Here is a 24,395-nt window from a genome sequence, read left to right on the forward strand (position 1 = left end):
ATGTTGTAGGAAGTATGAGAGGCTGAATCCAGAGGAGGGTACTGGGAGGTTTATCTAGATCATAGTCTTCTGAACCCCACTCCAGAGATGTTCATTGTGGTAACAAGTGCATGGCTCATTTGCATATGCAGCACGGGCTAGCACACAGACACTTTGCCTCCTGTACGTGGGGGATGGCACCCAGGAACGTCCACGAAGACTTGCCCCATAGGGTGGGGAGCATCTCCTTTTCCCCAAACCTGCTGTGAAGCCTCACACTGTGGCATGTTGTGCTGAGGGTATGGACCACCTTTCTGGGCTCTTGGCTTCTGTGTGTGTGCGGCAGTGTATCTACTCATGGTTGCCACTGACACAGCCATACAGAGGGCGAAAGATCCCCAGGCGAGGCTGCAACAGAAAGCACAGTTAGGAAAGGCCTGAAGAGGGATTCCAGGGCTGCCCTGGGTCTGACCACCACTTGGTGGTAGAGAGACATTGCTGCTATCCACGGGGATGCTATTTGGTGCCTTTAGATGCTTCTTATGATTAGCTTGGGAGATTTCTCTTCACTGGTCAGATTTGTTGTTGCAGGAAATTATAAATTCTACACTTCCTGGGAAGGGGCAAGGTAGGAGACTGCAGGGTTTACAGGGGAGAGTGACTTCAAGAGCTCATTGCACACTCCACGGGCTCCCTGAGAGAGAGAGTATTGGAGCATAAGCAGGGAGGGGACATGAAAGGATGGCACGATGTTGTGAGAGGAGTGATTGGTCCATAGAAGACAGGAACGATACACAGTATTTAGAGGGAAGGGCTTCCAGAAGACAAGGAGGAAGTCTATTGCATAACCCCACTAAGTTCTTGAGAGGCTACCCTTATACATACACACACACACACACATACATACATACATACACACACACACACACACACACACACACACACACACACACACACACACACAGAGCATCTGGCAAAAGTCTGACTATGGATGATGACTGACTAGCCCTCAGGTTTTTCCACACCACAAACACCACCCCACACTCTTGTGCCTAGGAGAGCACAGGGTTAGTCTCTAAAGGCACAGGCACAGAGAGCCTAGACTCAGAGGTAGGAGGGTGTGTGGGGACAGAGGAGAAAACTGGTCTGAGAACAGGACTTACATGAAAAGGCAGCTGTGGAGCAAATGCTGTTTCGCTCTTTTCTCATGCCTAACCTTAGGATTAAGGTTAGAAGACAAGCAGAGGGCATTCACCCCCACCCCCCGAAAATGAAACAAAAAGAGAAAGAGACTAGATAAGGAAAGAAAAGAAACCTTTGGATAATTAGCCCCAGTGACCCAGCTAGGAAGAGTTAGTTCTAAGAGAACTAACTAAAGGAGAAGAAACAGCAAAAAAAGTAACACAGGAAAAGTTCCCTGAAGTGTGGAATACAAGATAAGCAGCTTGCCCAGAACATGAAAGAAGGAGGAATATGATAGAAAGAACACCCCACCAGGGGACCTCCTGACCCTTGCCAAGAAGGCAGTAGACTGTGAGTGAGAATGATATTAAACCTTGACAGAACGGAATCAGATCAGGGCCTTAAGAATTCCAAGGGCAAATGGTTTTCAACAGCCTTTTGAACTTTATTTTATTTTAACTTTTTGGCCAGATGATCAAACACAGAGTGCAAATAAGCATTGCTCTGGATATGCAAGGACTAAAATAGCCCATCTCTCTCTATTGGTCCTTCAAGTGTGTGCGATGCTGGTGATATGGCCTTCCAACCCAGAGCACTAGTTATGTTGGAAGCCAGGTGGAAGGAATAGTGTCCGGAGTCCCAGTCATAAAAATTAACATCTTCAGACTGGGGAGACCAAAGCTGTGAAGGGTTTTTAAAACAGGTGTACCATGAAGATTAATGGCAGGATGAGGAAGGAAATGCCAAAAATGTGTTTTACAGACAGGAAAATAACTGTCAGCACCAAATGAAAATACAAAGGCAATTCTCCAAGCAAAGATATTATTTGGCACAAATGACAAATAAAAGTGCAATCTGGGACACCTGGACTGACAGAGGTAGCCCCTGGCATTTCTGGAGAACAAAGGAAAAGGTTGGTTATTGAAAAAGAAAAATGGATAAGCTGTCTTGTGTCCATTAGGAGCTAGGAAACGATGATTGCCTGGTGTCAGTAGTTTCTAGCCAAGATTTGTAATCTTTCTGGTACATCTTGATCCTTCTGATTTGGGGTCAAGCTTGTACTGCATGCAGTGTGTTGGGGTTCTTGTTTAAGTGGTTGACTCTCCCTATGCCTCTAGCTGTCTTGGTGTAACTGGCAGTAAACTGCCTGGGATTTTTTATTTCAAAGCTTCCAGATATCAGGAGAATTATGAGTGAGTGCTCTCAGCATATGGCTTTCTTTGGTTCTATTTTGTCAGGTCTTGACACAAGTGACTCCGTTTTGAAGCTGGCAACTCTCTCTCAGCATTAGAGGTTATAATGTGGCATGAAAATATGAGTATAAAACATTGGTTTTTAAGATACAATATGTCTGAGGCTCATGAAGCAGGTCAGCAATAAAACACTTGCCTAGCATGTGTGAGTCCCTTGGTTTGAGCTCTACCACTGCAAAAACAAGAATTTATAAAGAAATCCCCTGTGGTCTTGCATGGCATGACTGAGTCTTTCCAGTTGAAATAGATGCTAGGTCTAAAAGGGAAAATTTCTCCAATCTGTTTAAAAATCTAGACTATCATTTGTCAAGTATTTCCTAAATGCATCATCATTATTCTCCACAGCCTGATGGTAAGGCTTATTGCTCAAGACACAACTTATATATGTCATTGAAGACGGAAGAATCAAGCTGTTGCCCAGCTAGAAGCTTCAGTCCTACTGATTAACATTTCATGGAGCTTGAAGGCACTTTTTATGTTAACAAAGGAGAAAGATAATCACCAATATCACCCAGTTATGAACCCTCAACCCCTGACAGTTTCTTGTAAGACATAATAGTAGTGGCACAGATGTTTTAGGAGCAACCAACCACTTTTTAAAATTGGATTTAAGGTCTACTCTTTAAGATGGAATCCATATCTAAAAGTAGAAAGAACCTGAGACTAGTTAGATCATGGGCCCTAAGGGAAAATCTACTACTATTATTCTGTAAAAGAAACACAGCAATGTGATGGGAGATGTCGTCATTTTGTAAATATGTTTCTCTTATTGGTTAATGAATAAAGCCCTGTTGGCCAATAGGAAAGCAAGGTAGGCAGGACTAGGAGACAAGGAGGTTTCAGGAAGAGGTAGGAGGAGAGTCAATAAGTAAGACCGAGAGAGCAGAGGTCTGGGCCCTCTTCTGGTGAGATAAGACCATGTGGAAATACTTAGATTAATGGAAATGGGTTAATATTTAAGACAGAACTAGCCAATAAGTAATGCTAGTAACAGGCCAACAGCTTTATATCTATTCAGTGTCTCTGTGTGTTATTTGCTGGGGGGGGGAAGCATGCTTGTAACAGCAATGAAATGACTTCCAATGACATCAATAAGCCTTCATTAAGAAAGCTTCTTCTTGCAGTAGATGTTAATTAACACAGAGACCCATATGCGACAATGATGGGAGATGTCATTCTGTAAATATATTTCTCTTATTGGTTAATGAATAAAGCCCTGTTGGCAATAGGAAAGCAGGATAGATGGGACTAGGAGACAAGGAGGATTTTGGGAGATGTAGTATAGAGGTCTGTACCCTGTCTCCAGTAAGATAAGACCATGTGGAAACACTTAGTTTAATAGAAATGGGTTAAAATTTAAGACAGAGCTAGCCAATAAGAAATGGGAGGAGGCTGCATTTGGCTCCTGCTCTCACAGCCATTGCAGTACATTGAACTCCATAGAGACAGCACCTGCGGCAAGTGCGAGCTGGATGGGCACTGGGTGACTCTGTGCCTCATGGACAAAAATCAACTAAGCATGGGCAAAGGAGATCCTAGAAAGCCGAGAGGCAAAATGTCCTCATATGCATTCTTTGTGCAAAGTTGCCGGGAGGAATACAAGAAGAAGCACCCGGATGCTTCTGTCAACTTCTCAGAGTTCTCCAAGAAATGCTCAGAAAGGTGGAAGACCATGTCTGCTAAAGAAAAGGGGAAATTTGAAGACATGGCAAAGGTGGACAAGGCTCCTTATGAAAGAGAAATGAAAACCTACATCTCCCCACAAAGGGGAGACCAAAAAGAAGTTCAAGGACCCCAATGCACCCAAGAGGCCTCCTTTGGCCTTCTTGTTCTGTTCTGAGTATCGCCCAAAAATCAAAGGAGAACATGCAGGCTTGTCCATTGGTGATGTTGCAAAGAAACTGGGAGAGATGTAGAACACACTGCTGCAGATGCCAAGCAGCCCTGTGAAAAGAAGGCAGCCAAGCTGAAGGAGAAGTATGAAAAGGATACTGCTGCTTACAGAGCTAAAGGGAAACCCAATGCAGAGAAAAAGGGGGTGGTCAAGGCAGAAAAGATCAAGAAAAAGAAGGAAGAGGAAGATGATGAGGAGGATGAAGAGGATGAGGAAGAGGAGAAAGAAGAGGAAGATGAAGAAGAAGATGATGATGAATAAGTTGGTTGTAGCACAGTTTTTTTTTGTTTATAAAGCATTTAACCCCGCTGTACACAACTCACTCTTTTTAAAGAAAAAAATGTAAAAAAAAAAAAAAAAAAGAAAAAAAAAAAGAAAAGAAAAGAAAGAAACACTAGTAATAGGCCAATAGCTTTATAACTAATACAGTGATACAGTGTCTCTGGGACCAGGCTTAAAGCTCTCAGCCTTAAACCAACACTCTCACACAGACAATCATGCAGGCAAAACACCAATGCACCCAACATTTAAAAAAACTGACAAAAATAAATTATGAAAAATAAAAATCAAACAAACAACAAACAAACAATAATCTAGGTGATTTTACACTACAGCTGAGAAGACTGGATTATAAAAAGGTTATAATACCAATTAAGAGTCACAAAAGTGGCAGGTACAAGAGTGACAAGCCCTGTGTCAGTGTCTATTTTCCTACAAAAATCTGTGTTCATCTCTTCTGGTCCACCAGAGCTTGAGCAGAGTAACCAAGCAACTTACCAATAGGACCAGCCATAGTCCTATGTCTGAGGTCTCCAGTCTTCTGGACCCAGGTTCACAGTGATTTGAAAACTAGTTGTGTACATCATGTGGGCCACCATGCCCAGGAGCCCTGTGTAAATTAATGTGTGTGAGCTACAGTTTAGAATACAACACAGTAGAAAACCTGCTCTACCCTGCATGTGTTGGATGCTGGGAGGATTGTAACATCCACAGATCCTAAATCAGTATCTGCACTTATACAACCTTAAACACTTCATTTGATATCTCATTCCTACAGTAGAAACTAAAGGGACATCCAGAAGCAGGCCTGATCATAACCAAGAGGAATATAGTAGGGGTCTGGAGAGATGGCTCAGTGGTTAAGAGCACTACTTGCTCTTCCAAAGGTCCTGAGTTCCATTTCCAGCAACCACAAGGTGGCTCACAACCTTCTGTAATGAGATCTGGTGCCCTCTTCTGGCCTCCAGGAATACATGATGCAGGTAGAACATTGTATACAAAAATAATTAATTAATTTAAAAAAGGAACACAGTAAATACTGGGATCTGAGCAGGAATCTCCACACATCCATGACCTCGCTCTTTGTTACGGTAGATCTAGCAATTGGATTTTATCTTTCTATTTACTGATGCTAAGACCTGGGCAAGGTGTGATGTGTTCATCAAACACAGGAATGATGTACAAATTGGATTGTTACACATTAATAGAACTTTGTGTATTTGTCTGGAACCATGTGCACAGGGTTCTATCTTGGTGGAGACATTAACTTTAAGGATCTTAGAAGGCCAAACTAAGATGCTTAGAGAGCAGGCAGGTAGCACTAAAAAAGTAAAAGAGTTCTTTGTGGAGCATTTGTGCCAAATGTTGGTAATAATTTTTAAGATATTGAAATGTGTAGGTCCATTCCCATTTTCTTTCACCAGAGCTTAGCTATGACATTTAACTTACCGAAATTAAGTAACTCTCCCACAGTTACTTAATACATACTTGCTTTTGTACAGCTATTAAGTACCAGAGGTCTGACCTCAGGAGGACTCATTTAGCCTAACCTCTCTGCTACGTGAGGTCATCACTGTTCCCAGCAACAGTGCAGCCTTTTCCCTGCCTGTGACACAAACTGGTAAGTGTTTCTCTCCACCTGTGCCCATCCTTTTTTCTTTTCAACATTACTTCTGCCTAATGGAATCAGTTCAGTGGCTTATCCAGAAGACGAGATATCTTACTGGAGGGAGCCAGCCAGCCTATTCTCTGGCTTGATGCATCACATCCTCTCGGGAGTGGGCTGGGGGAAACTGCTCCCTCTGGAAAGTACCTGCAAGCACCATGAGGATGGCCACTGAGGCATCGACATTGAGCCAGTTGCATCTGGAATGATAATAACTCACACTGAAGCCCAGGAAGATGGCACCTGTCAGTATCAGGAAGATATCCAAGACTTCAGCCCCAATGGAAAGCCACAAAACACCTATAAACAGAAAGGACAGAAGCGCTGGACATTGAGAATCTGTAACTGGAAGGTTTGATCCTTTGGTGTCATTACTAACACACTTTCTGTTCTTAAAATCACAGACTGGAGGCTAGGCATTTTGTAAACAAAAAGGTCTCACCGTTCAGTTCACAGTTTTGGGTGCTGTAAAGTCCAAACAGCATGGGGCCTGGTTCTTTCAAAACTGTCTTAGCTATCTTATACCATGAGCTGGGGTCATACATGAAAGGGAGAAATCCAGGCTGACATGAGGCCAGAGGGACAAGAGAGAGGCCAGGCTTATTCTTTTCTGACACTCTTTCGTGGGAACAAACTCGGGATTGCAAATGCTTGATTCCTTCTGAGCAGCACCCCAAAGACCTTAAACCTCCCTTGGTCTCCACCCCTTAAATGTTCCTCATCATCTCCCAGTAGCTCTGCCCTTGAGGACCAAGCTTCCAGCATAAGTACTTTCTGTGGACAAATATAAGTGGTAGTGATGCGAGACACCTTGCTACAGCAAGCCTTCAATGTGAAAAACAAAGGCATCTTTGTTGAGTTTTAGGAAGTTGGTCAGTCAAGGGGATCCTAGGGCCTCAAGGAGGGTATAAAGACTGCCCACAGGTGGGAAGGAAACATAAGCATTCTCCTGGTATAGGGCTACAAGAGACACTGAGAATGTCTACTCCTCAGCTTAAGAGACTTCATGATTTTTGTTTTTGCTTTTGTTTTTTTTTTTTTATGTTGTTCTTGCAATAGAGACATTGTCTCTGCCCATTACAGAAACACAGGGGCTGGCGAGATGACTCTGTGCCTAAGAGCACTTGCTGCTCTTGCAGAAGACTGGTGTTCAGTTGCCAGCCCCGAGTCTGGTGATTCACTGCCACCTGTAACTCAGCTCCAGGGGATCCCCACTCCTCTTCTAGTCTCTGCAGGAACCTTCCAAGAGGTGTGCAGATTCACACACACTTCCGGCACACAAATCAAAAATTCAATCTTTTAAAGGAGATACACAAACTTAAACACAAGGACAGAAGGGTCTGAACCTTGGGTTGGCTCCAGTTCTACCAACATCCCCTGTGTCCATGCAAGCTGTGTGTACACTCTTGCTGGGATCCCAGCTGGAGCTGTATTGGACGTGGGATGGAGAAGAATGGGTAGAGGGGACAGAAGGGAAATGGAAATTTTTGTAAAAGTCCCACTACCAGCCAGACAAGTCAGGCGATGGGACAGAGGAACACCCAAGACTAACATGATCCTCTATGCAGCTTCATCAATCCTCTGATCTCTGGGAGAGCAGAGACCAAGAAATCAAGCACCAACTCAATGGGTGATGGAGAGAAGAAAGCACACACAAGGCAAGGTGTTCCGGAGCACCTGTCTTCCCAACTCTGTCTTTGCTTTCCCCACAGAGCTTGAGTTTGGTCACCATGGGAATATTTATGGTTTGGGAAACTGCAGACTCCATCAGTCAGTCTCCTGTCACCGTGGGAAGCTGAGTACCATCTTCCAGCACACAAATGGAGCCTGGGCTGATGTCACAGAAAAACCATACCCAACAATCTCATCCTTTCCCCATATCCAATAAAACAGTAAGAGTCATTCAAACGATGAGGGACCCTGGCTGAAAGCACAGTCTTACGTACCTTGTCCCTCAGTGGGCACTATCCCCAGGAAGCACCTGCATCGCTCACCTAAAAGACAAGGAGAACACAGCCAAACACCATCCCACAAACAGACAAATAGATAACAAAATTATGCCGTGTATATACAGTTCTGCTCAGCTGTAAAGAAAAAATGAATTTGCAGAGAATTGGGTGGAATTGGAAAATGTTATTTATGAGTGGTAACCCAGACCCAGAAAGATGGATATCATATATTTTCTCAGGCATACTCTAGCTTGTTGCCCCCAGAGTTTGCATGTCCAGGGGAAGATAAGCATTAGTGAAAGCAGAAACTAGGAAGGATCTCTCACGGCTGGGGGCGGGGGTGATCAAAGAGGCTCTAAGGGTGGGAGAGTGGGAATAGAGCAATGTGGCCACGAGAAGGTAGAGGGAGGGAGGGTAGGGAGAGGAAGTGGGGACACAAGGAGGGCAATAGCGCCAGCAGCAAAAGACGGTGGGCAACACGCAGCAGTTCAGTCCCCGAGGTGTAGCTTCCATGACTATCTCTACCCCCACAGGAAGTTTTCAGACTTCTCTGAGCTTTGTTTTCTTTATCTCAAACCGGGTCTAAGTGAAGTCTGTAGTAAAATAGTTGTGAGAACATGCTACAGTGCGCCGCATGCCTTTTTGTGTTTAATTATCGATAGAGGCCAGCGCAAGATCAGAAAGCCATGTTCAAAGCAAGTTACAAAGTTGGTAGAGTAAGAGATTGAAAGTGGGTTTTCAGGGCTGTGGGTGTGGCTTAGTAGGGCATTTGCCTAGAATTCCCAAGGCCATAGGTTCAATCCCCAGTGCTGGAAAGAGAAGAAGGAAGGAAGGAGGAGAGGGAGGGAGGGAGAAGGGTGGGGAGAGAGGAAAGGAAAGAAAGGAAAGGAAAGACAGGAAAGGAAAGGAAAAGGAAAGAGAGGCTTTCCTATCTGAGGACTGGTACATTTTCCCACATCACTACCTGCTATCTCTCTGCCTAATTCTTGGAGGCATATATTAGTCTGTTTTCTGCTGTAACAAAATACTAAAGTACAAATACTTTACAAAGAAAGTGAGTATTTTTTAGCTTACAATTCTGGACTTTTAAGAACAAGAGCCTAGCTTCTGCTTGGCTCTGAGGAGGGCCTGGCATCATGCTCAGAGTGAGTATAAGAGATAGAGAGCAGCCACAGTGTGACAGGTGGCAAGAGAGATTCACCCTCTCAGAATTAACCAGGATCTCTGGGCAAAGACAGGCTTCCATGACCCAATCATCTTTCAACAGGCCCTATGTCTGAAAAACCTTCCTGCCTTAAATCACCAGATGGGGATCAGGATCAGCACATAAAACCTGGGGATACCCTCAAACCACATCCCAAGCACATGAAAGGAGTGAGTGTCCTTAGTCTGAGGAGAGCCATCTTTTCTAAAAGTAACGGAAGAGAAGCCAGGAGCAGTGCAGGGGCCAGCCACAGAGCACCAGAAGGCCAGCTGAACAGATTTAGAGACTTCCCAGTAGCTTAGGAGGGCCAGTTCAGCTGGGCGCAGAGAGCTAGACCTGAGTGACCCCTTGATTAATGTGAATCCTCAGAAATGGTGTTCCTTCTGAACAAAGCCAGCAGGATTAAGAAGAAAAATCTTTACAAATCCCACGAAGCCAGAGAGGCGGGTATTACATAGCTTGGCAAGGCTTGGGCAGCCAAGAGGCACGGCAGGCCAGCCATAGAAGAATGCATACAAGCTCTGGGTGCTCGACTCTGCCATTCTGCCCCTGAATCAAGGCTCCAGGCCTACCCACACGCTCCTTCTGAATGCTCTGAGTTCAGCAGAACATCTCAGGGTCTACTCAAGCATGTGTCATTGATTCGGAGATTTGCCTCTATCAGGAGCTTTCTTTGCAAACCTCCATTTCAGAATGTGGAGAGGGAGAGGTGTGGACTCTCCTTTCAAAGCAACGAAAGGCTCACTTGCAAGGAGATGAGCTGATTCAGATAGAAAACCTTTTTCTCAGTCAGGTCCCATGATCTGTACTGAGGTTTCATCTTGTTCCTTGCTGGAGGTCTAGTTGGAAATGCCTGGCTTGGCTGCTGCAGACCTGGCTTATTCATTTCTGTCTGCCTGGAACAGCCTGACTCCTGATTTCCATCTATTAAAATTCAGTTCATTTGATAAACTGCTTGCCTCAAAAGCATGAGGATCTGAGTTCAATCCCCAGAACCCAAGTGAAAATGCTGGGCATGGTGGTGTCAGTATGTAACCCCAATGCTGGGAAGTAAATATGGGGGGAATCAGGGGTGGACTGCTGGCCAGCCTTTCTTGCTTAATTAGTGAGATCAGGGCCAATGGGAGAACCTGTCTCAAAGCAGGTATTGTTCCCAAGGATGACAACTGAGGTTGTGGTCTCCACAAGCATGTACACACACACACAACCCCCCTCAACATGCATATACAAGCACACATGAGCAAAAACTAAACCATGTGGTGGCTGGTACAATGGCTAATCTCCTTTACGAAGCCTTGTCTATACCTAAGTAGTATATTCTTCATTGTCATCACGAATGAGCCTCCATCTTAACCATTATCATGCCCTTCCTCATTTTACTCTTATCTTAGATATTTTCCAGTAGCCTTTTAACCTTTCAGCACTGTGGATTCCTCTCTGTTAGTCCCCCTAGCTCTGTGCCAAGCACAGAAATGCTTATTGATGAATATACTCCATGCCATTCCAACTGCCTTCTATTTAGAAGGCTTTTCTGTATCCTGGAGTGTTCTCTTACAGTGGTGTGTCCCATAGTTGCCAGGGGAGCAAATTAGAAATATAGATACTCTAGGGGGAATAAAGTTGAGTGGAACAGAAATACTAATGTTATGAGAATGGGAAGAGAAACAGCAATTAGAAACTCAAGGGAAACCAAAAATATCTGTACAAACAATAAATGGAATCAGAACACCCTTCCTGATGCTAGAATGAGCAACATCTAGTCAAAATTATTGGCTTATTGATTTAAATAAAACAGTGATGTTACTTTGCCAGGAAGATGGCAGGCATTATGTGGGGTATCCTCCTGGAGAAAGATAAATTTTATTTATAACACAAAGTCAATAGCTGATGTCTAAAATGAAGATACCCATGCTTGTCTTTCATATAGAAACAGTTTCCCCTGAAGGGACAAAGAATATTGGTTTTACTTATAAGCCTGTCAAAATGTGTGACTCTTATCTGTTTGTAAATATTATCTTAGCTAAAATCAAAACAAGACAAAAACATCAGTAACAAAAATCATACCCAACCAACTAACCAAACAAACAAGAGCAGGTTTCTAGACTCCAGCCCAGATCTGTTGAGTTAGAGCCTCTGGGGTTTACAAGCTCCCAGGGCAAGTCTGATTCATGTCATTATGTGAAGCTGTGGAGATAGATGAGACTATCCTCAGGTGGGGGAACAGACTTGTAAACAAAAGTTCTTAAGCCATTTGCTTATTGATGTGGTGTCTGTGGTTCCCAAAACAAAAAACAGGACTATCTTGGCCATCCCAGAGGATGTGGGCTCAATCACACGCCAAATGTAGCTGTGTATGTGTGTGTGTGTGGAGTGAGGGGTGGGGAGTGGGGAGGAGTTGATTTGAGAAAGTTGACTTTATACCATAGTACTCTGGAGCAAAGAGGATTTGGGAAGTCCCTTTGGTAGCATCTGCATCACATGTAGACCTCCAGGCTAAGGTGGGAAGTTTCTTTGTCCCTCAGTAGCCCACACTTGGATGGGGTTGGAGGTGTTCATGCTGTATCTCAGAATACTATTCCTCATTACAGTTTACTTAGGCTGCAAGAATAATTTTTAAACTGCCACAAGTTGGTAAAACAAATATCTACACAAGAAATATAGTAAGCCTGAGAGCAGAAAATAAGTGGGGACTGCTATGGGTGCCCCCTTTTTCATTCCGGGGTCTTTGCTTTGAAAGCCGAGGAGCACATCCAGGCCTGAGCATGGGCTGCAGCCACCAGTCTAACAAGCCTTGACATTCATCTCTCTTCTGTTCTTTGTGAGGGAAAAACACTTTCTAGAAACTATGTTTGATGTACTAAACCCTCCCCTCCACCTTCCCTTTCTTCTCTCAGCATTTACTTGATACATTTCTACCTTCAATTAATACAGTGCAGAAGGGGTTAACGAGATGGGGCTGACTGACATGAGAGGAGGCTGGCTGGCTGTGCAGATTCTCTGAGGTTCAGTCTCCTGCTTCTGAGGAGAAGAATGATCTACTTTGCAGGGCTGTTTTCAAGGGCTGCTTAAGATAAAGGTCCAATTTATTATGGACCATGATTGTGATAGATCTGGTAGGTGATGTAATGGCACTAAGGGATGCATACACACACACACACACACACACACACACACACACACACACACACACACACATATATATGTTGTGAGCCTAGCCTGTAAGGGCTAAGCCATCTCTCCAGCCCCCCTTTTTTTTTCTAAAGAGGACCCTTGTCCCAAAAGTGGTAGCTCAGCATCAGAGGGGCTTGGAGCCATGGCTCAGTGTTGAAGAGGACTTGCAGCTCTAGCAGAGAACTTGGGTTTGGATTTCAAATAAGCCAGGTGTCTCACAACTACCTGTAACTCTAGAGAGGGTACATAAACACACACATACACACATACACATAGACACAGAGACGGACAGGCACAAAGACAGACAGACAGACAGACAGACAGACAGATGGGGGATTTATTTCTGTGAATTTGAGGCCAGTAACAGCAACAGTGAGAAAGAAACCTTAGGGATGCAGGTGCGGGCCACCTCTGGTTCTTGAGAAACTGATGGGCAGTGGCAAGTGGGTGAACGCTTGTGCTTAATAAAATAGTGTGCCAGGCACTATTGCAGACACTTCCCAAGAATCTACTCACTTCATCTGTGAGCACCTCCATGGTTCCCATTTTATAGATGAGAAGGTTGAGGCTCAGAGATAATGAACTTGCTTAAGGTCACATGGCAGACCCAAGATCTGGCTCTGGAGCCCCATCTCAGGGCCATCCTGCACCCATTGACCCAGGGACACATAGACCATCCTCACCTGTGCTGTTGAGGCTTTCCTCACAGGACTGCCAGAGCCCTGCATGGAACCTGCGCAGGATGAACTTGTCGTCACCTGTCTCCCAGATGTACTGGACATCCTGGCTATCACCATGTCTTCTCCCAGTGTTGCTGTTGGTCCCCCTGAAGTGAATGCAGTTCAGTCCCCTCAGGAGGTCCCGGCACAGTGGTTTTGTCATGCGTCGGATCCCCTCACACCAGTGGCTGCTGCCTGTGGCTGTGAGGGAGAAGGCAAGGGCCAGGCAGATGGGGATGAGGGTCAGTACCCGCTGCCACCTCGCCCTGTCCATGTTGGAATGAAGCTCCTAGTGCCAGCATGAGCGAGGACCCCCCCTCCTCGCTACTGCATCACAGTCTCCATCCAACCCCTGCCATCTGGCATCCTGACACAGTTTGCTCATGGTCCCCTGAGTATATTCCAGCATATAGCGTTTGTGTAAGTACTGTGGCCTGAGATATCATCCCATGAAGAAGTTCATAGTGGGCCTTTCTGTCCTTCCTAGGATGAGCATATGAGGGGATATTGGTCCATTTTCTAAATTGGTAGTAAAATGTGCACAGTAAAAGCCTACTATCTTAACTATTAAGTGTGCAGAGTTCAGTGGCAGCAAGCATGGTCTCATTGCTGTGTAACCTTCACCTACATCTCCAGGACTCCCCTCAGTTCCCAAAACCCAAAATCCAAAGCTCTGTCCTCATTAAACAACTTTTCATTCCCTCTCTTCCCAGCCCCTGGCAGCCTCCAATTGTCCTTACTGTCTTAGAATTCTATAAAAAGCCACATAGAAGTGTAACCATGCAGTATTTATTTGTCCCTATGTGTCTGGTTTATTTCACACAGTGAGTGCAGCATCCTCAAACTGCATCATGTTTTAGTATATGTCAAAAACTCGTGGCTCTTCGCAAGGCATAATAATATTCCCTTGTGTTTATTGTATCACAACTAGTTTCTCTGTTCATCTCTTGATGAACAGCTGGGTTGTTTCCTTTGGCAATTGTAGAGGATACTGGTTTTGATCGAAGACAGAGACTATTTTGGTGGCTGCCAAGATGGCACACTCCACTCTTTTGGAATTGAGGAGTGTCCTTGGTGTTAGAGTAGGAAGCCTGAAATGTTCCCTAACATACATACATACATATACATATACATATACATACATATACATATACATATTATAATATAAATATTAGCTTACAAATAGGTTTCATTAAGACATTTTTCAAACCAAATTTGCTTGTGTTGTTTCTTTTTCTACCTTCTTTCCTATCCATCCTCCTCCTGCACTCCCACCCCGGAGTCTCTCCTTTCTGCTCTCATGACACATGTGATCTTTTGTGCTCTTCCTCCTCTTTCCTAATTTCTCTTGTTCCCCTCTGGTGGTCCCCCATCTAGTTTCATACTCCACACCCACAAGCTTTTATTTGCACGCATAAGCATTAGAAGTTAAGATCGGCATCTAAAAGTGAATATACAAGAAATATGGAAACTTGGGGGAACTTCTGGGCCTGTTTCTTGCCCTACTCTAGGTAAGAGAGACTGAAGAGGGCTGGTGTTTAGCTCAGGGACTCAGAGAAGCGAGAAACAGGCCCTTTGCTTCAAAGGATCGTGAGAGTGGGGAGGGACATGTGATCAACTGGCTGCAGAAATTCTCACCATCCAGGGGACTCAAAGCCCTTGGACTATCACTCACATCCTCACTGAAGGGCTCACTGCAGGAGCTGTGAGCCTGTGGCAGGGTAAGGCTAGGCTCCACCCCTTGGTGGCTGAGTCTAGAGTAGGGTTATGAAGGAGTGTGGAGCCTCCCAAGAATCGTGTCTTTTGCTTAGGTCTGAGGAATAAAACAAAAACTAAACCAAATGTTTTCAGGATGGGGAAAGAAAAGGCAATTAAGAAACTCCAGGAAAAGTGAAAATTTACATAAGAAATTCAATAAGCCTGAAGCCAGGAAGGAATGGAGAGACGGATGAGTCTGTGTGGCTTCGGAAGATTGCAGGCTCTTCTGCAATCTGTGTGGAGCATCCCTGGAGATGTCCAGATGTAAACGGGCAGTGACATTTGTGTTTGTCTCCCTCCATCTGTTCTTCCCTGCTGTGCTCTGTGCTCCTGGGAGCCTCAGACAGGTTTACCACAGCTTGTCACTAGATGGCATCCACTTCAACAGGTAGCAGGAGTTGTACATGTGCAGACCAAGGCATGTCCTTTCAGGGAGAAAAAAAAAAAAAAATGCTTTTGAGAAACATTCAAAGAAACGAAATGGAATAATCATACAAAGCAGGCGTTTTCACCCCCACCATGCAACCTAAAAGCTCCCCTTTAATATGTGTAGGATAGCTTTACAGCCACATCACACACACACACACACACACATACACACACACACATATACACACACACACATACACACACACACACACACACACACACACACACACACACACACACAGAGGCTTTCCTCCCTGCCTGCCACTTCATCCCATTCTCTGTGGTCCCAAAGAAATGACCACATTGACTCCAGAAATCACACTTGCACAAAAGCCCATCTGGGAGCCCTTTCCAGACTGATCTTTTTACTATTAAGGTTTGAAATCTTGCCACAGGGGGGTTTTAAGATTTCTAGGGACTCTTGGTTGTGAGCCTAGTCTTTAATGGCTGACTATCCCTCTAGGCCGAGATTTCTAGGGACTCTTATCTAGTGGTGTTCACCTGTTTCCCCTGGGTGTTCATAATCCACTGGTATTGATCAGTTAATGGAAATGACCTATGGTTTGACTTAAATGTGAAAAAAAAGAAAAGGGTGGAGGAGGAAAGAAGGGGGGAAGGGAAGGGAAGGACAGAAGCCTTGCTTCTCTTGACTCTTGTCACTCTGACATTTGTCTACCACCTTACGCTTGGGCCTCCAATTGGAAAAGTTGGGGAGATTGCTGGGAGCCATCCAGACAGAGGTAGGACAAGGAGGCCCAAGCAGAGCCTTAGAGATGGAGAAGAGCCTGCTAGAGAATAAGAGTTTGCTCTGAGGCCAGAGAGGTAAAGAATAGCTCCTGACCAGGTACTAGAATGTCTGGCTGGCTCTATCTTTAACTTGCTATGGAGCATTGCATGCGCACACACACCCACACACCCTAACCTCTCTGAACCGTGATGTTTCTTAGCCCTCAGATGAAGAAGGAATGGTTCTTGGGAGGATATTTGCGAGTTCAAGAGAAACAGGACAATTTTGTAATGGTAAACTGAAGGGGGAAGGTAGGGTGTTGGTTAGTAAGTGGTGGGTCATCACTCGCATAAAAGCATCCAGGTGGTCAGAGCACCATTGTGCTCAGAACACAACAGCCTGCTCAGAACATGTGGGCAATAGGGAGGCTCCTACCGCTGTGCTTTCTTCCCATTGTTTGGTTATTGTACAGATGTAACTCTTGTCACTGAATGGGCTTTTGCTGTAGACCTTGGGTCTGGAAGTGTTGTCTCTGCGACAGGCAAACTGCACTTGTTACCCTGGCATAATCAGAGCTCAAAGGTGGCCCTACCTTTGTGGCCAGCTCCAGCGCAGTTTGGAAAATTTTGGTGCCTTAGAAAGAAATACTGGAGTAAAAGATACCCACCTGGCATCCTGGCCCATCCTCACCAGCTGTCCGAATCTCAGTCTGGCTGTGTGCATTGGAGCAGAATCCTCGGGGTGGAAACCATGCCTTGCTTTTTCTTCTGGGACTGCTAAGGAAGTCCCAGGCAGCATAGCCGTCTTGGGGTGGGTCTGGGAAAAATCTCCCAAGATTTTAGGAGGGGCAGGCGGGGGATGAGAAACTTGGAGATTCGGTAGATCTCAGTTGAGCTGCTCAGACACTCGGAGGCCCGCAGAAGACTTGTGCAAACACTTCCTCTCTGGTCAAGGAGGAATGCAGGAGGCCACCGCCTGTGGTACATCTTGGAGTGCTGGAGGGATGTGCTTGCACTTGTGAAAGGGCGTCCCAAGGATGAGGCCCCAACCAAACCTGGCAGTGCCTCGTAGAGACAGAGAGGGGTGTTTGCCGGTGGGCATCCCTGCGGCTCAGAGGACCGATCCTCTCCACTCCCACGGGATGCGTCTGCTGTGGGGTCCTAGAAGGCCCTTCCTCACCCTGTTTCTGCTGGTTTCCATCAAGCAAGTAAGAGCAGATCTTTTATTCCTTGTTCTTCTTGTTAATATTATCAGTTGTGCATGTTTTTTTGGTTGTAGAAGCAATTTAGGCCCCTTGTAGGCAATTTGGGAAGAAGAAAACCATATTAAGAAAATGCTGCTCAGACATAACCACAGCATTCTGTTCACTGTTCATATCTTGGCTGGGTTTTTTCTTTTTAATCTCTTGTCTGCACATTATTTTGCAGAGCTGGAATAATGAAGCATAAATTGTTTGTGTCCCAGCCTTCCCTTTACATCCTTCCAGAAGTATCTTCCATGTCATCATTTATGTGATTGCTTGTATCCCCCTGTATACTCTCAGCATCCTCCCTGTTTTGAATAGTCACAGGGAGTACACATTTCTATGCCTTTTCCCCCTCTTTTCCTTTGTTCCTATTGCAAATATTTAGAATTTTTCTTTGTTGTATTCTATAGTCTATAATGTTAAAAGACATCAAATCCAAAGACCCATCAATGCAAGTTATAATTAACAGTGATCCCACCAACTGGAGCTCACCCTCACTTGCATTTGGGGTCTACACACCCAAAACTTTCCCACTGTTCATTTGTGTCCAACAACAAATATTCCTGCTATATCTATTTTGTGATCTACTTTTTAATAGCAAAACATGAATAGCACGAAGACACGGATAGCCAAGTGGCACTGAGTTTGCAATTGCTTATCCCTACTTCTATGATCTGGTTCTCTGCTCTCAGTAGCCCTGCTATGGAGATTCTCTTGTTAACCCCATTTTATAGAGGCAGAAACTGAGCCTTGGAGGTCAAGCAACCCTGCTCCACACCCATCAGTGCAGACCCACCGTAGAATAGCCGAGTGCTTTCTGGATGTGTTTAACTGATGCCTCTAGTTAGGCTTTTCAGTAGTTTGCTTTATGCTTATCCAAGGAGTCTAGCCTTTGCCTTCATCCCTTTCCAAGGTCTCATTTCTTCAGGGCTGTGGTGGGATGGGACCCCCCCCCCCAGGGAATGGCTGCTGCTCCCCATTTGCTTCTTAATCCTCATTTGCAGCTTCAGAATGAAAACATCCTGCATCCAGGGAGGGCAGAGGTGCTGGAGTTCATAAATGTCCCTTTCCCCAGCCCTTCTGCCAGAGACTAGACAGGCAAACAACATCGCTGCTGACAGGCTGCAATATAAGCTCTCCCTCAGGCTGCCTTCATCTCTCATGCATTGTCAACTCGGGGACGATTGGTGGCCTTGGGGAATTTTGCTATGTGGCAGGGTCTTATGAAGGGACCATATCCCCAAGGAGCAGGTGACCTTGGTCTACTGTTTCTACTGGTGATCAGTGGTCCCATTGCAAGGAAAGTTGGTGGAATGCCATCCTTGCTTGTAGTGTCTGGGTATCCCTATAAAAACGCAACGTGTCCAGCTAACTGTTGCATTCTGTTCATTTTCTATTTATATGTGTCCAACTGTCCAGCACACACTCACACTGCAGCAGCCCTGGTCATACCACTGGAAGATGCCTCATCCTGTGAAATGCTCACAGGCAGCCCATGAGAAGAACATTGCTACTCTACCCATTACAGAGATGGTAGAAAGCTACAGGGAGTTACATGATTGCCTTTCCTCATGTACACTCATGAGCTGGGGGAGACATTTTGTCTACCCGGCGGGTTGTGGCTCTGTGTTCTGTCTTCTCTAGCACTCTTGGGAACTGTTGACATATGACTATTTATGTATAATAACAGCAGCCTCTGCAGTACTTCAGGCAGGCTGGCAATGCTGACTAAATCATACTGGCCCTTTTTACTCTGGTGTTTCCATATCAAAAACGCACTTGGGGGAGAGGGGTCTCCTTGCCTCTTGTCACTTGAACTGTGTGTACAGAGACCCTGGCTCTGTCTGTCCTGCAGAGTGTGGCTGTGAATCTGATGAATCTCCTCTTGATTATCCAACTTTAACCTCAGAGTCTTTAGGTGTTTATACAGTACTAGGCTTTGCGTAGACATTCATGAAATTTGCTTGTACATGAGTTCCCTGTCTGGAGATATAAATGACTGTGGTGTGTGTGTGTGTGTGTGTGTGTGTGTGTGTGTGTGTGTGTGTGCGTGCTGGCAGGAAGTCTTCATAAAATTAACTTAATGAGCAATTTTCAGAGCTACTTTAGTTTCTAAATGCAAGTGGCAAGATAGTGCTAGCTTACACCCACCCACTTATTCATTTATGTTATTGGGCATTAGAACTATTGAACGCTCTAGGAGAGGTAGGTTTTATACACTGATGGTTGATGTGTGAAAGGGTGCAGGGCTCAACAACAACAACAACAACAAATTAAACTGGCAAGGATAAACAGTTTAGTGGTACATTATCAAAACCCTTTAAGAATGCTTGTACTCTCTGACCTAGGAATTAGAATTAAGAAGGATTTTCATCATGACATCCTATTAGGAGCATCCAAAGGTAACTTTGACTTTCTAGGCTGGAGGATTTAAAAATTAAATTATATCACATTCTTTTACTGAATTATGTGCAGCAATTAAAGGGTTGTTGAATAAAAACAACAAAAAGCAGTTTTAAATTCATCTTGAAATGGATGCATCTTCTGGGTGGAAAAATAAAGTTTGCAGGACAATGTGGCTTCCTTCTTTTGGTTAGAATAAAACACAACAGAAAAGGAAGTAAGATAAAGCATGTGTGGAAAGAAGGGTCTGGAGGGGAAGGTGTTCCCTGAGGATGAAGGTTGTGGTGTCCGTGTCCCCCCCCCCCACCCGTTCATGGTTACCTGTGCTTTTCACTTTCTTTGTTCTGTAGTGTATTCATTCTCTAACAAAGAAAAGGATTTGCATAAGCAGAGTCAGTAAACGCTCTCCTCCCCCACACACACATAAACACACACACACACACACACACACACACACACACACACACACACCTTAATCTCTTCTCAACCTAGTTGGTCATGGATACACGCTGCTTATGCGCTGCTTATGCTGGCTGGGGAAAGAGGAATGAAGGTCAAGCTGGACTTCTCTCTGTCTCTGTGCATCTCTTCTCCCCATTACACTGGGAGCTCAGCTGAGGAAGGCTTTAGACTTGCCTCCTGTCTTTCTGATGTGCTTTAAATAAGTACCTGAGAAGACAGAGTTTGTCTAGCTCCCTAGGCTAACCAAATTCAGTATGGTTTTTTTGTTTCATTTCCCCCTCTAATTTGTTTAAAACTGTGTGTGATTTTTTTTTTTTTTTTTTTTGGTGCATGTGTTTGCATGTGCCAGTGTTGGTGCTCAGGCCAGAGGTTGGTGTCAGGTGGCCTCCTCAGTTGCTCTCCACCTTGTATTTTGAGTCAGGGTCTCTCACTGGTCCTGAATCTCACTGACTTGGCCAGCCAAGTAAGATGAGGTTCCCCATCTCTCCTCCTTCCTAACTCTAGGATTATAGGCATGTATCCCCATGCTTGGCTTTTTACATGGATGTTGGGAATCCAGAGTCAGGTCTTTCTGCTTGTGTGGCAAAGCACTTTACTAACTCAGGCTACTATCCAGCTCCTGCTTTTCTACTTTCGCCATCACCATTAGTCCTGGCAAAGAACAAGGGAGCTAGGGAATTTTAGCCCAGACACTGATGGTCTCTTCCTTGGGAGGTCTGAGTAAGGATCCCCAGGGCACAAATAGCTCCAGGGCAAGGAAGGGTTTTACTTTCATGACTTCAAGGGTTATGGAAACTTGTTAATTAGTAATTCATCTGCTAAAAGTTTTGAAAGAAAATATGAGTCAATTAAGCTCTGATTAGGATTTTTATTTCATTAAACAATGCCTTAATGAACTTACTTGGTATCTCTTGGGGTCCAACTCAGAATGGGGCATTATTAACAGAGATGCAAAGCTCATTGGAAAATCAAGCTAGGAGGTAAGTGCCAGCTACTGTCTCTTTATTGACTATTCTCATGGTCCCCAGGCTGTGTGTCCAAGATGCCCTGGGCACTATGGTGAATTCAGTGGGTACTATGGGAAAATTTAATTTTTGGAGGAAATAGGGATTGCATCACTTTCCAGACACCATGCAAACTCCTAGTTCAAGATATTCACGTCTTCTGTTTTTGTAGTGTTGGGGACAGAAGTCAGGTCTTGCACATGCCAGGCAAGCATGGGGATGAGCTACATCCCAAGACCTGAATTTAATTAATTGACAGAGTCTCATATACCCCAGGCTGACCTTGAACTCACAGTGTAGCTAAGGTTGGATTTGAACTTTTGATCCTCCTGCCTCCCCCTCCCAAGTGCTAACCTTGTAACTGTGCTCTATAATATCATGTCTGCTTGATTTACTATTAGATCATGAAAAATGTGGTGGTCTGCAGGTACTGTGAATTAAAAAAAAAAAGTACCAAGCAGAACAAAATCAGCATGGGACAGGAAATGGAGGTGGTGATGTCTAATTCCATCCTAAAGTTTGAGAGATTATGCAATGCCCAATAGGTTCAAAGTTGTTAAGATATAAATATTTACAAACTGTTTGGACTTATTTACTTAATAAACAGGGTTTAGCTTTTTTGCTTTTTTTTTTTTTTGGGCCTGGGAATGCTTTGGAAAATTACTGAGATAGTTAAGGGTGCCACAAACTGAGACATTTTGGAAACCTATGGACCATGATGAAAGCACAAACCTTTTCCCAAAGTGTGTGTGTGTGTGTGTCCAGAACCAATGACACCAAGGAGACACCCCTGTCCTGAGACCTTGGGATGTTTTTCTTTTTGTTGTCCATAGAACCTTGGAGATGCAGCTCACATTTGCGGGCTTTCCAGTAATGGAAGTTAGTCTACCAGCCTAGGCCCCTTCTTTCCATTTCACAAAGGGCCTTTCCCTTCTGCTTCTCAGTGGAGTTATCTTGCTGAAGTACTCTTTGTGTCTCAGGCTTTGTGCTAAGGAGGAATAGAGGGATAGGAAGATAAGCATGTCTCGTGCCGGTGAGAGTAATTCATAATGCTAAAGATATGACAGATGCAGCAATGAGGTACAGAGGGTGTGTGTGTGTGTGTGTGTGTGTGTGTGTGTGTATGTGTAGGGGGGTTTCTAAGTCACCCTTTTGGGCTCCTCTCAGCAAGGGGATTTTCTTCTGGGTATCTACTTGGTCTCAGAAGCGCTCAAGCATTTCTGTGCAAGTTGTTAAAGTTCAGCCTGACTGTTTTACTTTCCCTTGAAATGTCAAACTTAGAGATTAAAAAAAAAAAAACATATTTTTATCAAAACAACTATAGATTAATTATGGAGTAAATGCGATAGTCAGAATTATTTTAGAGTAGAACATAAGACACCAAGGAAATTCTGTTTCTTGATATGGGCTACTTCAGAAGGCCATTTGAGGACCAGGGTTTGAGAAAACAGGCCCACAGCTGAACTTGCAGCGACTTGGGAGTGATATTGTGTTTGTTGCTGTTTGTTTTGTTTCTTAGGCAAAGCCTTACCATGTAGCTCAGGCTGGCCTATGACTCCTGCCTTGGCCTACTATATGTAGAGATTTTAGGTATGCATCACCATGCCTGGCTGTATCCATGTTTTTATGTGCTTAGGTTACAGGGTCTCTCCTTGAGGAGACAACTCGGAAGTGGGCTCAGTATAGGGAGAAGTGTCTGAGAGACCTGCTCAATGAACCTTCTGGTAAGTACATGGATTAGTCATCTGTGGCTCTGTAGCAAGCTGCCCTCTATCTCAGGGGCTTAGAGCAATGCTGATCATTTACTGTCTCTCACAGTTCTTCTCCGGTAAGAATTCAGGGCACACTGGACATGGCCTCTTTCTACACTGCCAAGTCTGGGACATAGCTGGGAGGTTCAAAGACTGGGAGGTGAGCCTCACCTGTCCATATGTTGACATACTAGGTGAATTCACACATACTACATCCACCAAAAAAAGAAAAAGAAAAGCCAACCAAATCAGTGAAAACAAAACCATAAAGTGCCCCGACTCATTGCTTCTGAGCATCATGGATGGATAACAGTAAAGGCTACCTTTCTTCCTCCTGACACCTGTCAATCATTTCATTCAGTTGCCTATCAGTGCTATAAGCGACTTCTTTTCCCTACTAACATGACCCAAAGTGAACAGCAGGCTTCAAGAGCCACCTCTAGCCCTTTGTGAGGACCCCCTTTGCGCAGGCTTGATGCCAACTACAAAATCCCTTTTCATTTCAAGGGAATACTACTTATGAGGTCAAAGTAAGACAGGTCATCTTCATATGGAGCTATACTAAGTGGAGTGATTATGTAAGCAGAGCAAGTGTTGTTATCTGGCAACCAGGTTGGCAGTGACCTGAAGTAGCTCATAATTGGGCAAACCTGGGTCAGGTCTGTAGGGGTTTAATGCTAGGAATATGCTTATTTACTCGAGAAGCCCCTGGGTTCCACCCTGATAAGGATGTGGGAGAAGGGTGGTGCTTGGCTTCTGAGAAACTCAGGAGCTTGTGGTATGAAATGCCTGCATCAAATTCTAGGAGGTCTGTAAGAATTTGTTCTAAGTTTGGACCTTCTAGCTACCAAGAACTGAGCTATAAACCATCTCCTGAATTTAAGGTGACCCAAAATCCTCCTCTAATACTTACTGAACTAATAATCAAATAGAGAACTATAAGTACATAGAATAGTGCTAGAGATATATGTGACCAAGAGCTGCAATCCCACAGACTCCCTTAGATCCACCCATCATTTTACAGTAATGTGTTCAATACTCAAACTGGCAAACACTTGACAATCATTTAATTTTGGAACTCAAGTCACTGGCTAGACCTCCAAACATCTTCCCCCCTGACCCCGAGTTTCTGGGATTTTAGTTCAACCAAAACAAATCAAAGCCAGCCTGGCATGCACCGTGACTGGAGGTCAAAATTGGGTAGATAAAGGCAGTGTTGGGGCTATGTCCAGCATCTCTGTGTTCCCCAGTTATTCTCCATCCTTGGCTGCTCTAGAGAGAAGGATATTGATGCTGGTCTCCCAAAGATGGGAAAGTGG

At 44.5% G+C, this 24,395-nt stretch overlaps 2 protein-coding genes across 2 annotated transcripts in view; one reads left to right on the forward strand and one right to left on the reverse strand.

Annotated features, from left to right (window-relative positions):
- Nucleotides 1-137: 137 nt before the first annotated feature.
- Nucleotides 138-13,570, reverse strand: Gsg1l2 (GSG1 like 2). The gene is given in 5 exon segments (XM_051181516.1): nucleotides 138-387; nucleotides 5,086-5,197; nucleotides 6,401-6,553; nucleotides 8,200-8,247; nucleotides 13,261-13,570. Coding segments are annotated over 5 exon segments (873 nt in total).
- Nucleotides 13,571-17,151: 3,581 nt separating this feature from the next.
- Nucleotides 17,152-24,395, forward strand: part of Glp2r (glucagon like peptide 2 receptor) — a 60,806-nt gene continuing 53,562 nt past the window's right edge. Inside the window, exons 1-2 of the mRNA XM_051181517.1 lie at nucleotides 17,152-17,417; nucleotides 22,962-23,049. Of these exons, the coding sequence (XP_051037474.1) occupies nucleotides 17,247-17,417; nucleotides 22,962-23,049 (259 nt within the window). The 5' untranslated portion in view covers nucleotides 17,152-17,246. The remainder of the gene's footprint in view (nucleotides 17,418-22,961; nucleotides 23,050-24,395) is intronic.

The sequence above is a fragment of the Phodopus roborovskii genome, unplaced genomic scaffold (assembly GCF_943737965.1).
Source record: "Phodopus roborovskii unplaced genomic scaffold, PHOROB, whole genome shotgun sequence".
NCBI lineage: Eukaryota > Metazoa > Chordata > Mammalia > Rodentia > Cricetidae > Phodopus > Phodopus roborovskii.